The 15,358-nt window shown below is 45.2% G+C and overlaps 1 protein-coding gene across 1 annotated transcript in view; it reads left to right on the top strand.

Moving 5' to 3' along the window:
• Positions 1-1,009: 1,009 nt before the first annotated feature.
• Positions 1,010-15,358, top strand: part of LOC146833757 (uncharacterized) — a 99,942-nt gene continuing 85,593 nt past the window's right edge. The window contains exons 1-2 of the mRNA XM_085600084.1: positions 1,010-1,129; positions 4,693-4,794. Coding sequence (XP_085456210.1) covers positions 4,734-4,794 — 61 coding nt within the window. The 5' untranslated portion in view covers positions 1,010-1,129; positions 4,693-4,733. The remainder of the gene's footprint in view (positions 1,130-4,692; positions 4,795-15,358) is intronic.

Here is a 15,358-nt window from a genome sequence, read left to right as displayed (position 1 = left end):
CACGGGACTTGTAGGCCCAAACTGTCACACACACATGTGAGAAGAAACAAGTGCAATGTGGGAAGTGCTCAATGTGCACGAGGCGTCACTGAATGAATGAATGCTCGGTTTGTGTACTGCACAGGAGCTGTGCCTTACCGTTACGGCAGTATTACACGTACACTCTGACAGCAACCACGCGTTTCCACACGAGCCTCCTGTATGGGAGGTTTCTCTACTTGCTAGAGTCCATGTAGTAGGGGCTTAGTTAGAAGTGGCCATACAATATTGCATCTTCCGGTAGTTTACAGGTTTCCAAAAAAAGGCCTCACTGTCTTCCACCGCCTACAGTATAGTTCAGTAGCTCAGCAAGGATGGCACGGGCTCTAGTGAAAGCAAGGAAAGTGAACCTGCCCACGACTCTCTGGGTAATAAAATACTGCCAAAATTAAGGTTCAGTGGATCCCTAAGGCCTGTGAACCCCGGTGCCAGTGCACCTTTTGCACCATTGACAGCTGCTCATCTGGTCATGTGAGATGAGACTCCGGCAGATTAGATTTAGTCACCTCAGAACAGTCGCGAGAGCCAAGTTGTGTGCTTATACGGATTCAGTTCTTCATAAGAGGACCGGATGAAGGGTCTGGCACGCTTTTATTATTAAACACTGTTATTGTGCTCATCTCAAAATATGACAGACTGCGCCAGTATGTGGTGGTGGACTTTCCTTGGGATAGCATTAGAGGCCTCTAGAAGCCCTAGCTGAACCCACTGCATCTGAGGCTGACATGATGGATTGGGAACTAAAGTCACTGAAGCCGTTACTGCGCACGGTTTCAAAATGTAAAACCAGCCGCTCTGGAGTCAATGCGTGATGCAGAGGGGAAGGGGGTGCGTGTTGACAATGACAACTGACCTGATACACTTAACAAACAGAAGCGACGCCCAGCAGCAGATTACATTCTTCTCTTCAATTTAGCTCTCATTTGGCTCACGGACTGTGCTTTAACAAGGCTTTTACATAGTACAGCACTAAGGGCAGTACCTCCCAGGTCTCTTCTCAGGAAGCAGTGTAACTTCTCGAGCCGAGCCCAGGATACACGCAACAATTCTTTCAATTATAGAATTATTGCACGTTTTCTACAAACAACAGGTATTAATTAGTGGAGCCGACCCACATAATGAATTACCGGTTGTTTGTTTCCGTCCGTTTGTTTTGACATGTAGGTAGGCGCATTCACTTTTGTGAAAATAGGAATAGTTGTATTGAAGTACTCACTCATAAATGTTGGCATTTTTTTGTTCTTTCTGTTACTAACTGCAGATTAAAAATACACGCATATCATTTGAGATAACCTTGTAAAAAAACGTTCAATAATTATCTATGATTTATTATGTTTCTAAGGAAGCACGACCTTTCTCTATAAATGACTGAAGGTAGTCAACAGATGATAGCTATTAGTTGGTGGTGCAATTCTTATACTGATAACACAAAATGTAAATTGTGACATCACAATGTGTTATTTCCCATGCTTTTATTCACATTTTGCATTCTATCCTAGTATTTCTTATTTATCAGTCTTGATAAAGCTGGATTTCGGCAAAACACATGCTTGCAGTGAAGACTTTATACACCTGCACTACTACCCAAATTTTACGCCTCACCACTTTCAAATGTCACCAGCCGCCACTGCTTATATGTGTATGTACTTTGTGGGTTCTGGAGATTAGCCATAGGACTTGTCTGCTTATGCTTAGGCACTTTTTTTCTGTTCAACTGCCTCTATTTAACTGTCTTGATAGAAAAGGACCAGCAGAGGTCAATAAAATACCAGAATTGCTTTCTGCTGAGGGACTTTTTTTCAATTTTTCTGGCAACTGCCTCTATTTAACTCTCATGATAGAAAACGACCAGCAGAGGTCAATAAAATGCCAGAATCACTTTAGCATTCTCTAGATTCCAGTCCATAGAAATTGTCTTCCACTAGCACCCGTAGACAATAATATTTTTTTTAAATCTGGTATTTTCAGTGATATGACCACCGAAGGCCCTGATTTTATATTAAAAACAGAGCTTTGGACTATACCATTTCCCGCTGAAAGGCTATATTTCTCTCCAGGTGTTCCCATACCTGGCGTGTCACACAGTTTGGTGCGTACTTTCCCTTCATGTTAAAGAACAGTAGATGTTTCAGCACCCAGGCTAATGTGCTGCATAGCTAAACACATATAAGGTCCCAAAGGCATTGCAAATGCTTATTTACCATTGAGGCTGGTATTCTGACATGCTTGGGGTAGTGGCTTCATGACTAGGTTGGTGGTCCTCCTCTGAAGTTTTCCTGAACCTACAGGGTTGAGGCCATGATTGTGCTCCTGATGCCCTGGAAACTTATCCTGATGTAGGGAGCGAGGTGTGGCACCTGCGCAGGAAGTTAACGGAAGTGGAAGATCGTAATCGCAGAAATAATGTTTCTTTTTTTGGTGTGCCAGAGGATGCGGAGGCGAAAGACATGGAGGTCTTCCTTTCTGTTTTCATTCCAGAGCTTATGGGGTGGAACTTTATGCCTTTGTTGGAATTTCAGAGAGCACACCGGATCCGTGATAGGGGAGCTACTCATCGGAATACTTCACAACCAATAATCGCTTGTCTCCTACGTCATCAGCAAGCCTGTCAGGTCATTGTAGCAGCAGAGAGACATAATGGTCTTTTTCTTTATCACGGTACCAATGTTTATGTTGTTGCAAATTTTGCTCATGATGCTGAGCTTCATCGGAAGAAATTCATGGTGTTTAGGCAGACTTTGAGGAAACTTGGTATCCGCTATGGCCTTCTGGATCTGGATACTTTGCTTCTTACCATTGATGGCAAGAATAAAGAATTTGAGGATCCAGACGATCTTGATCCTTTTTTGTCTTCTATGCCTGGAGCGGACATGGAGGTGTCGTGACCTGACCCTGACAGTGTACCACAGTCTAGTTTGAGTTTTGAGCCTGCTCAGCGGCAAGGCCCGAATGATGATGTCCCAGAATGTCAGTGACTGGATTCTGTGCTAAAAGGATGAGAAGGAAGAGCTCCTGGAGAAGGATTTGGGACAAGTGACAAGTCTTGCTCTCCCATCAAGCTTTGTCTGCTTCTGACCTTTAGATTACATGTCGAACTTGTGGTTACTATCCTAGAGAATCTGATGCGAGATCTGTATGATACTATCTGTTCATTGGATGGGTGGGCACCTTTTCGGTGCTTTGTGATAGGTAGGGAAAGCCACTTTTGACTGTGGTTGACCTGTTCAGGCTTGCAAGATCTGATGGTGTGTCTTCTTGTCTTGTTCGTTTTACCCACTTGTTAATGATGACTGTTATGTATGTCCTTGAACTGTGCGGGGAAAGAGGTCTGGGTGGACCTTTGGGGTCCAGAGTGGTCTTTTATGTGATAGAAATGTAATAGAAATAGGGAGGGCCGGGGTGGCAGAGGGTTAGGAGCTTCTCTCGACGGTTTAAAGTATCTTATATTCTTTTAATAACTGGAGCCACGTATTACCCTTTTTAAAAAAAAAAAAATCTACATTTTTGTTCGTTTAGAAAAACAAAAACATATAGGATGTGTGTGAGGTGAGAGCAGAAAAGCTAAATTCTGTGAATTGAATCTTACACTTTTTGTTTCAAAGGCGACACAGTGATATTGCTCCCTTGTGGAGCGTGAAAGAAAATCAGATAGACACACCATTCTCTTAAGATACTCTAATTTCTATTGGAAAATAATGTCATTCAGAAAAAGTTGCCCATGCCACTCAGGTACAAAAACAGTTTTGCATAAATGTAAAGCTTTGTATGTGTATAGCAAAAATTATATTTGGTGGAATCCAGTTCTCAAGATTACTGATAACATCTTTCATTAGATAAGTTTAATTAATGGAAACGTGTTCATAATACAAAGCATTCCGAGAGTTATGTTCCTTGGCCTTTTTGAGATTTTAAAACACTGCCGTATGTCTTAAAATGCAGCAGAATAGATGTGTAATTCAACTGAGTTATCCCAAGAACTTAGCTGTTCCTGCGCTTTCAATGCAGCTAAATATGAAATGTGTGATGTCATAAGAAATAATCTTCTTTCTTCGAGTAAGATCTTTTCTGTGCTGTCTTCAACTCAGGGGGAAGCGGGTCAGCTCAACGAGCCGCAGTTTGGCCTGAACTAGCAAGGGATAATATTTGCAAAGCGCTTCTCTGAATAAGCTAGGTGTAAATCTCCAGTACTTACACAAAAATCTAAAGAAAAAACAAGATAAGGCAAGCTACTCCCACATGACAATCTGATATTTCGCCCAATACCCAGTAGGAGCCATTTGTTACAACTAGGGGACATATTATCAAGCACCGCGTTAAAATGATCGCCGCTTTAGCGGCAGTTTTAACGGCGATAATGGGCTTGATAATATGCCACAGAGAATTCCAATAGAAGCCCATGTTGACACCAGAACATGGGCTTCTATGGGACTTCCATAGAGCATATTATCAAGCCCATTATTGCCGCTTTAGCTGCAGTTTTCCTGCCGCTAAAGCGGCGATAAGTTTAACACCGTTTCTTGATAATATGCCCCTAGGCTCCTCTCGCTGTTGACTTCAATATTCTTAGTTGAAGAAAGTCCGACTCTTAGGTTCATGTACATTTATTATTCTCTTGTCTCCGTCTATAAAACCTGTATTCCTGCTTCCTCACAGATCCTGAAGGTGTCATTACCAGCACAGTAACACCAACTAATATGGTGCTCCCAGCCACCAATGTACTGACCATCAAACCTCCAAAGTCGTTTACAACTTCAGGTATGGTCATCATTTGTTTATAAATATATATATATATTTTTTGCTACAAGGAGTAATTTTCACACAAATATTATATGGGTAATGACGGGATCAAATAGAGTGAATAACTTTCCAAATACTACCTACTGAAGCAATTTGAATGCAAATAACTGTTTGTTTCTTAATCCCATTGCACCCCAATTTACAATTTGTGAAAAAAAGCAAGCTTTTCAGAGTAAATGTTGAAAGAATCCTTAATTTAGAGAACGTTTTGCTAGCTGTGTTCTGGATTGGTGAGATCAAACATCACCATAAAAGCGGCATGCTGTCATATGTAAGCTCCACCCCTGCTAGATGTCCCGTCCACCACTCCTGGCATAAGCCAAGCCATTTTTTTGCAACAAAAAAAGAAGGATTTCTCCATTTTAGGGAAGCCTAACTCCACACAAAATCTACAATTTGGAGGAATCTGTATTGTGTCACCACTATGTATTTTGAGCACATCCACACCATTACGGCCCTCAATAGTTTGTTGTATAGTAGATGGCCTGTATAGGGTTACATACAGCAAACCCCAACAATGTCAGGAGTTTGAGACCTCTGTAGACTGTCAGAGAGATTGCAATAATCTGGGCCTGGTGACTTGGTGTTCTGCTTGGGTTTTCGGATCAGGTGGAACCCGCTCAACAGAGCCTTTCTAACCCAAACCAGAACGTTACCCCCTCCCTAGGGCCTTTTTACACCTAAATAACCACATATATATGTACCACCTAGGGACAGGGAATTCCTATTATATATATATATATATATATCAAGACCTCACAGCCTCGCGATCTCAGACAGACCCAGAACTTCCTACCCAGACGGCAGCCACAGTCTCGCGGTCTCAGACAGACCCAGAACCTCCTACCCAGACGGCAGCCACAGTCTCGCGGTCTCAGACAGACCCAGAACTTCCTACCCAGACGGCAGCCACAGTCTCGCGGTCTCAGACAGACCCAGAACTTCCTACCCAGACGGCAGCCACAGTCTCGCGGTCTCAGACAGACCCAGAACTTCCTACCCAGACGGCAGCCACAGTCTCGCGGTCTCAGACAGACCCAAAACTTCCTACCCAGACGGCAGCCACAGTCTCGCGGTCTCAGACAGACCCAGAACTTCCTACCCAAACGGCAGCCACAGTCTCGCAGTCTCAGACCTCACAGCCTCGCGGTCTCAGACAGACCCAGAACTTCCTACCCAGACGGCAGCCACAGTCTCGCGGTCTCAGACAGACCCAGAACTTCCTACCCAGACGGCAGCCACAGTCTCGCGGTCTCAGACAGACCCAGAACTTCCTACCCAGACGGCAGCCACAGTCTCGCAGTCTCAGACAGACCCAGAACTTCCTACCCAGACGGCAGCCACAGTCTCGCGGTCTCAGACAGACCCAGAACTTCCTACCCAGACGGCAGCCTTAGCCTCGCGGTCTCGAACGGACCCAGTACTTCCTACCCAGACGGCAGCCTTAGCACGAGCTCATCCTGTTATCACCGTAGTACACGATAGGGGAATCGGGGTTACTATGTATCAGATCACACAAAGACTATTAGTTGAGCACAACCTGTTCTTTAGTTCGAGGGGCTCTTTTCTCCCTCATTCAGTTACCACTTACCTGATCAGGATTAACATCTGTTCATGTCAAGTTGAATCTGACTAGAAGAATAGGCTATCCTCCTATACAAGGATACACAACACATGCTGACTCACAACAAGCTAAATACTTTATTTAATTGCTACATGCACACTCACAGAATACATCATATATACAACCTGCAAGGAAAGTAAAAGGTTAAGTTATACACTTCAATAAAAAGGGGTCGACATCACCTTAGTCGTATGTAGCCTGTGCTCAATGGTCATCTAGGTTCCCTTCTCGTCTGTGCCTCGGCTTCGCCTGGAAGTCACACCTCCGCAGTCGCGGATCTACTCCCTTCTCCCTCTCCGAGTCACTGGAACCTCTTCCTCATCGGCTACTCTCTCCTCTTTAGATTCAAGTTCATCATCTGTCTTCCCTGAAATAAGTAGTAGCTTTTCTGCTAACGGCCAGGTGCCGCCTATGGACTAGAAGCAAGTGCCAATATCTAACTCAGACTTTCACTAATATAGAGGTGCATTCTCTCATGGAAAATTCCAGCTCGAAACCTGCCGCCCACCAAATTCCTGTACCTCCCCGTGCCAAGGACACGTTCCCAGCCGGCCGGCCTGATGTAGTGTCTTCGGCAGGGGAAGAATACACTCCTTCGATAAGGGCCGGCCTGAACCGGTTCTCTCCGAGCGAATAACACCTCATAACTAAAATATCACCCTTCACCTAGAAATGTCCCAAGCTGCCGGGGCAGAAAGAAAGATGGAGTCTCTCCTGTCTGAGGCCTACCAGGCCTGAATTCAGCACGACTCCATGAAATACCCTCACTATAGGGCAGGTTATCCTTAATACTAACGAATCTATCCCCTAGGCTATGTATGTAAGCCCTGATCTATGGGAGGAGCACAGGATCGTGTCAAAGTGTCTAATAAATAGGCTCTATTCACTACTCTAATCCTTAGACTTGGATGGAAAGAGACTGAAGTCATATTAATCGCTCTACAACACAAGAAGGCCGGGAAAATCGAGCAGTACATTTCACCCTTGACTTCAGTCTATTATACATCCATTAAACAGAACTAACATCGGTGGAAGAATAATATGAAACAAAACTAACTGATCTATGTCTAGTACCGAGTGTACAGAAGTGAAGCAGTGAAGGGATACACTGAATAAAGCAACAGATAGAAATCAAAATAGCGATAGCAATCAAAATGCCACCTAATGTGTGGCGTAACATATGCACGTCCGGTAACCAATTAAAGAGCCAGTCAAACCAGCCCTGATCAATGTGTTTTCTAACTTCATCCGTTAAGTCATGCAACTTATCTAGGTGTGCACGAATGGATTGTGTATGATCAGATAAGTTAAAACAGCAGAGGCCTTCAAAGTCCGAGCAACCATGTCCATGTTTAAGCAAAAGATAATCAATGGCTGCTCTATTTTGCAAAATGGCCCTACGTTCACCCTGGGCGTCCAATAGCAAGTCAGACAAGACTGTAGAAGTATGATTAATAGATTTCACCATCCAGCAAGCCATTTTCCCAATAGATTTGGCATTCTAAACCGCCAAAGCAGGAACACCAATAATTGAAACAGCTAGGCTAAGATATTCAGACTTGGAATATAAATGCAAAGATGAGTCACAATCCTCCTGTAACATCATAGTATCTCGAAGCACACGAGAGTTGGCATTTGGATGTGATGAGAACATCAGCAAACTCAGTCTGGTAATGGCACACGGGCCTCCGGAAATGTTTGCAGGGACATATGGCCAGGAAGTGTTACCACATGAGAAAAGCCATCCGGCAGGTAGCAACATCGCACGATAGTGACTGGGAGTAACTACCAAACTATTGCAAGTCATATTGTTCTGGACTGAGACACATGTGGTCGGTGTCCTCTGAAAACACAAAGTCCGTTCGTGAGTTGTGAATGAAGTGGCGCCTCTTAACTTGAGGCGTAGGCATTCAGAAATTGCATTAGGATTACATGTAAGAAAGAAGCATAGGTCACCTCGTGTGATATTATACGTAATTATTTGGGACTGGATGGGGAGTTGCTCATTCGGCAGTTCAGTGCACAAAGGACAATATACATGGGTAGCAAAATCACCCAGGATAATATTCGGACGAGCCTTCGAAACGTTAAAGATACTAATTAAAGTCTCCAGTGAGGCGGGGACAGCAACTAGACAAGTCGCTAGAATGTCATGCACAGATCTCATCGGTGTCAAGCAGAAGTGAGGGGCATCAGTCACTCTCTTGGCCAGTAATGTCCAAAAGTTCGATGACGAATCCCACGCATTGAAGGAACGCAACACTCGGGTTCTCAGTTCATCCCGGGTTGACGGGATCCCTTCTCTCTCGCCGAACCAATCCAAAAGGAGTCCAGTTCCGACACATCCTGCAGCAACAATCCAAAGAATGATCTGAAAAAGAACCAAATACAGGCATTAATCATTCTCGTAAATAACATTTATCAGCTGGGACAGCTTCCCAGCTATCTTTCCCTGGCCTCATAACCAAAATGGTATTGTCCTGACCGGTGGCAATAACCTCTGCTTGTTCAGGGGGATTCTTAGGCGATTGCACCCAAACCCTGGCCCCAGGGTTATCCGTAGAGCCAAAGCCTTTCTGGCCACGTACAGTTAGCAAAGTTGGGGCGGTGCCTTTCAATATCTCGCCACTGAAAACAGGCATAATGAGTAATTGAGCCACTCGGTCAGTGCGGTGTATCAGTAAGTCAATCTCACTGCTATTTAGCAGAAGTACCTTAATCTCTCCCTGATAGTCACTGTCGATGACACCTCCAAGTACCTGGATGCCTTTTACAGCCAGCCCCGATCTAGGGGCGATCAATCCAAAATTCCCAGGTGGTATATGAATACCAACACCAGTAGCAATGATGACCCGATTCTTACTCTCCAGAACGGTGTCATCCATGGCGTGCAAGTCTAAACCTGCCGACCCTGGGGTAGCTCTGCATGGAGTCAGAGCTCCGGGAGTAATTTCCCAATACATCACAGTTTCACTGATTACATTAGGCATAGTCTCAACATTTGGGGGAAACAAACGCATAAGTGGAGATTCAGCATTTAAAAAAGGACGATTATTCAGAATCAATAGTGCTTGTGGTAAAAAGTCTCGCCAGTTTTTATACTTGTCATCTGTTAACTTTCGTAATTGGTCCTTTAACAGGCCATTCAATCTCTCCACCAGGCCCGAGGCCTGCGGGTAGTAGGGTATATGAAATATCCATTCAATATTATTTTCCACACAGAATTCTTGTACCAATCTTCCACGAAAATGGGATGCATTATCAGATTGAATTTGGAATGGCACACCATAATACATCATAATTAATTCTAATGTTTTTATGGTATTCAATTGGGTAGCTTGCTTACATGGAAGAGCTACCAGCAAGCCACTATATGTATCGACAATTGTGCAAACATATTGACAATTCCTACTCATGGGAAGGGGTCCGATGTAATCAATCTGCCAAATTTGAGCGGGCAATTTCCCGCGATGTAAATGGCCTCTAACAATTTGGGGTACCTTACGCTGTCTGATATGTTGACAGACGGGACAATGTAAAATAACATTTTTGATTAGATCCAGGGGAATATAAATTCCTCTATCAGCAGCCCACCTGCTAGTGGCCTTCTCTCCAAAGTGTCCTGCCTTCTGGTGTGCCCATTTCGCCAATCCCGCAATATCAGGATCTTGTCTGTCCACCACTGCCTCAGCAATTTTAGATTTTTCATCTGCAATGTTATGAAAAAATTTGTCAAGGGAGTCTATTGGAGTGTGAGCATCCACATGGAAGATTGTAACAGTACTCTGTGGGAGCATCTCCCAAATCTCTTGCCATAACTCTTTTCCCCACAATTCTTTGGAATGTAACTTCCAATTATGGGAATGCCAAGTTGGCAACCAAACAGCCAGTCCATTGGCAGTTGACCAAGAATCGGTAAAAATATGACATGTACCAGGTAATTCTTGTTTCAAAACTTGGTAAACAGCGTAAAGCTCGGCAAATTGGCTACTCTTCCCTTCACCAGTTGTGCTCAACAGTTTCTGTGTGACCGGATTATAAGACACCGCCTTCCAGTGCCGTGTCGTCCCAATAAACTTCGCCGACCCATCTGTGAACCAAACATGGTTTCTGTCCTCAGCGGACAAATCATCAAAAGGTCTACCCCACTTAACAGGAGACTCCTGTTCTAAAGGTACGGAACACTCACTCTCAGTCTCAGTCGACGGTGCTTGCGCCACTTGCTCATGTAAAGACGCAACTCCTTTCGGGCCCACACGTGCCCTGTCTTGTATGTACCATTTCCATTTAATCACGCTCGCCTCTTGAGCATGCCCAATTCGATGAGTTTTCGGTGAACTCAGAACCCACTGCATAATAGGAATTTCAGGACGCAAGAATATATCATGTCCCAAAGTCAATTGCTCGGTATCCACCAAAGCCCAATAACAAGCAAGTAGCTGTTTCTCAAAGGGTGTATAACGCTCACCAGCATCAGGTAGCTTTTTGGTCCAAAAACCTAACGGTACCTTACTCCTGCCTTGTTTCTGCCACAAACTCCAATTTGCATAAGGGCCTTGCACAGACACATTCAAATCCACATCACCATCACGTACAGGCCATAGATCCATAGCATGTTGAATTGCCTCTTTCGCCAGACTAAATGCATCTTGCTGTTGCTTATCCCATTCAAATGCATTCTTTTTACGTGTAATTCGGTACAAAGGGGCCAATATTTGACTCAAATGAGGAATATGCTGGCGCCAAAAACCAAATAAGCCAATGAAGCTCTGGGCTTCCTTCCTATTCCTCGGAACCGAAAAATCAAGAATCTTCTGTTTAACTTGAGGGATCACCTCGCGGAGTCCCTCATGCCGATTAATACCTAAAAATTTTACAGCTTGGGACGGACCTTGTAATTTATCCGGATTGATCTCCCAACCTTTCTCACGCAGACACTCAATGACTCTATCTAATTGTGTCTGAACATCCTCTTGTGTTTCGCCTTGGATCAAAACATCATCAATATAATGACATATCTGAATTTTGGGATGAACTGGTACCTCAGCCAAATGTTCTGCCACCAGCCGGTGACAAATCGTAGGACTATGCACATAGCCCTGAGGAAGACTTCTAAACGTCATCTGACGCCCGTTCCACGTAAAACTGAACTGTTCCTGACACTCAGGGGCAATTGGAATAGAAAAGAAAGCATTAGCAATATCGATGGACGCATACCATGTACCTGGATGTGTTTGGATTCTTTCAATCAGGGTAATAACATCCGGTACTGCAACAGTCAAAGAGGGCGTGTGTTTGTTCAATTCTCGATAATCAACAGTCATGCGCCAAGAATTATCACTCTTACGCACCGGCCAAACAGGATTATTCCAAGCAGAAGTAACTGGAGTTATAACACCTGCATCAACCAACTCCTGAATGGTGGTACTAATCTCTTCATGACCACCCGGAATACGATACTGCTTCTGACAAACCACTTTGGTCGCCTGGGGAACTTGTATGGGGGGCATCCTTAAACGACCAACCCGTATAGGTCTGGACGAGATATAATGCGTCGTTCCAAATTGGTAACACCCATCATCAAGATGCAACGTCATTCCCTTCAAAATATCAATTCCAATTATGAATTCTAAGAGTGGCACCACTAATACAGAATATTCCTTTCTAGGGATTCTACCTATTCTCATTTCAAGCAAAGTTTGAACTGCAGGGGTTTCTTTTCCTCCTAATCCGGTAATAGTAAAAGGCTGCCCTGTAAACTTCTTTGATTTTCCATGAATAAGAGTGGCCTCCGCTCCTGTATCAACTAATGCTCGGGCCCTTTGGATATTACGATGTCTCCAATAAATATCAATATCTACATAGGGTCTATTATCTCTATGAGCCCATCTGTGTACCGGAGCTTGACCTATTTCCTAGTCATTCTTACTGCATTCTGTGTACCAGGACAAATCAGGATAAAGACTCTCACGTTTCTTAGGTATCGGTACCTCCTGTTCATATCCATTCCCCGTACGGAACGGATTCAAGTCTTCAGTATTATACCGTGGGTTACGATCAACCAAGCTGTGACGATTCTCTCTCCTCCTCAACTCAGGAGATTGATCCCTATCATCTCTACGCCTGCTGTAAGCATGATCATTTCTCCCCCTTTCCTTTTCCCCCTCTCTCTCCCTGTCCCGCTCTCGACGGGGGGACAGATCACGTACAGGACACCGATCATCACGACGATCAGAGCGCCCACGGCGATCGTCATCACCGCTACCATCAGAACAACCACGATCACACTCAGTCGTTCGAACACGCCGGGCACCCTCCTTCCGATCCAAGCCCCGTTTGCGAAACAACTCCCACAAATGAGCAGTAGTCTCACCATCAATGTCCTCCCGACGTACACCATCAGCCAAAAGACCAGTAAAGATATCACGTCTAGTAAATTTATATTCACCAGGAGTACGAGTGTCAGACCGGGGCTGACGTTCAGGTTTAAACCACTCACCCAACTCACCGAGTTGGCGCACCGATTCCAACACCGTAGATAGCACATTACCAGTCTGGTTAATCAACAAAGTCATCATGACCTGCTTGTAGGCGACAGGAGAAGAGCGAATGATACGATTCCGCACAGAAGAAGTCAACATCCCATCAAGCAACCTGTCAGCAGTGCCCAGAAAAATAGCCGTTTTCATCACTTCCTCCTTAAGACGTTGCGCAGCATCACGCAAGGTATACCACGGCTTGTCATTGACAGGCCAGTCAGATTCAGTAGGATACTTCAAATTACAACCCTCAGTCGCCAATTGGAGCAAAGAAATTTGACCACCACCATTATAGTTACGAAAATGATCTTGCACAGTAGAATCCAAACTCAAAGAACAAAATTTCAAACAGTCGCCAGTATCCAGCATAATACCGGCAGCGCCCAGTTCATAAAGGCACACCATCCATGTGAGCAAGGCCTCACCAGTCCGCTGCCGAAAGCGCTGCAAAATATCACTAATTTCTTGTTGAGTAAAATCTTCTAAACAGTCCAAAGAAACACCCTGCGGAGCATTAGGAGATTGCTGCAACTTCCGACGAAAAACCGGATGCGCAGAGACCACGGGACGAGCATCACAAGGAGCCCGAGCAGTACTAGTAGAGGGACAATCAGTGTAAGAAGCATCGATCCCGCCCGAAGAACGAGCATAATCACGGGGTGCACCATCAGAGGTGCGAGAAGCAGACTTACATTCATGACGGGAACGAGAAAACTCGTGCGTAACAGACTCCTCACCCGAGGAACAAGAGGTACTCGAGTCCCAGATATTACCATCCCATTCATCAGGATTCCAATCTAGTCCAGCTTTCGCCACGACCAGACGCACCTTACGCGTCGAAACTCGACCACGCCTGTTCTTGTACTTATAACGAGCAATCCGCACAGCCGCCCTTTCGGCAACCGTTTGGTAAGTGTCAAGTTTGTCAGAAAGCAACTTATTTTGACATCGCAGTAGAGTATTAGAATTCTGAATCTCAACAAAGTGTGCCTCCACATCCTTAAGAGAGATCTGTAATTTCAACAATCTCTCATGCAGAATCCGATACGCAGACAGAATAACCCAACCTCTGCGCCCCAAAGCGGGAACCTCCTCACCCTTCAATACAGGTGCCGTCTGCAAACAAGTAATCACGTCAGCCGGTTCCGCCGACTCCAAAGAAGAGTTCCAATTTTCACTCAGACCAGTAGAGTCAGCCCATTCACGGGCTAAGGCTCCATAAGGCGTTGAATCCCATCCGGGAATATCAACGGACAATTTAAGAGTAGATTTAGATTTCTTAGAAAACATCGCGAAAAAAGAAAGAAAAAGAAACGCAGAGAAAAGAAAGGAAGAGAGAAAGAGAGAGAGGAAAAAAAAAACTATACACGCAAATATATAAAAAAGAATGCAAAGAAAACCACGCACACACCGAAAGCAAACATAAGACAAACAAAACGCACACAGGTTTCGTAAACAGTTCGTGACGCCAAATGTTCTGCTTGGGTTTTCGGATCAGGTGGAACCCGCTCAACAGAGCCTTTCTAACCCAAACCAGAACGTTACCCCCTCCCTAGGGCCTTTTTACACCTAAATAACCACATATATATGTACCACCTAGGGACAGGGAATTCCTATTATATATATATATATATATCAAGACCTCACAGCCTCGCGATCTCAGACAGACCCAGAACTTCCTACCCAGACGGCAGCCACAGTCTCGCGGTCTCAGACAGACCCAGAACCTCCTACCCAGACGGCAGCCACAGTCTCGCGGTCTCAGACAGACCCAGAACTTCCTACCCAGACGGCAGCCACAGTCTCGCGGTCTCAGACAGACCCAGAACTTCCTACCCAGACGGCAGCCACAGTCTCGCGGTCTCAGACAGACCCAGAACTTCCTACCCAGACGGCAGCCACAGTCTCGCGGTCTCAGACAGACCCAGAACTTCCTACCCAGACGGCAGCCACAGTCTCGCGGTCTCAGACAGACCCAGAACTTCCTACCCAAACGGCAGCCACAGTCTCGCAGTCTCAGACCTCACAGCCTCGCGGTCTCAGACAGACCCAGAACTTCCTACCCAGACGGCAGCCACAGTCTCGCGGTCTCAGACAGACCCAGAACTTCCTACCCAGACGGCAGCCACAGTCTCGCGGTCTCAGACAGACCCAGAACTTCCTACCCAGACGGCAGCCTTAGCCTCGCGGTCTCGAACGGACCCAGTACTTCCTACCCAGACGGCAGCCTTAGCACGAGCTCATCCTGTTATCACCGTAGTACACGATAGGGGAATCGGGGTAACTATGTATCAGATCACACAAAGACTATTAGTTGAGCACAACCTGTTCTTTAGTTCGAGGGGCTCTTTTCTCCCTC

This window comes from Triturus cristatus, chromosome 4_2 (genome assembly GCF_964204655.1).
Source record: "Triturus cristatus chromosome 4_2, aTriCri1.1, whole genome shotgun sequence".
Lineage (NCBI taxonomy): Eukaryota > Metazoa > Chordata > Amphibia > Caudata > Salamandridae > Triturus > Triturus cristatus.
Note: the sequence above shows the minus strand (reverse complement) of the source record. Positions and strands in the feature narration are given on the sequence as shown.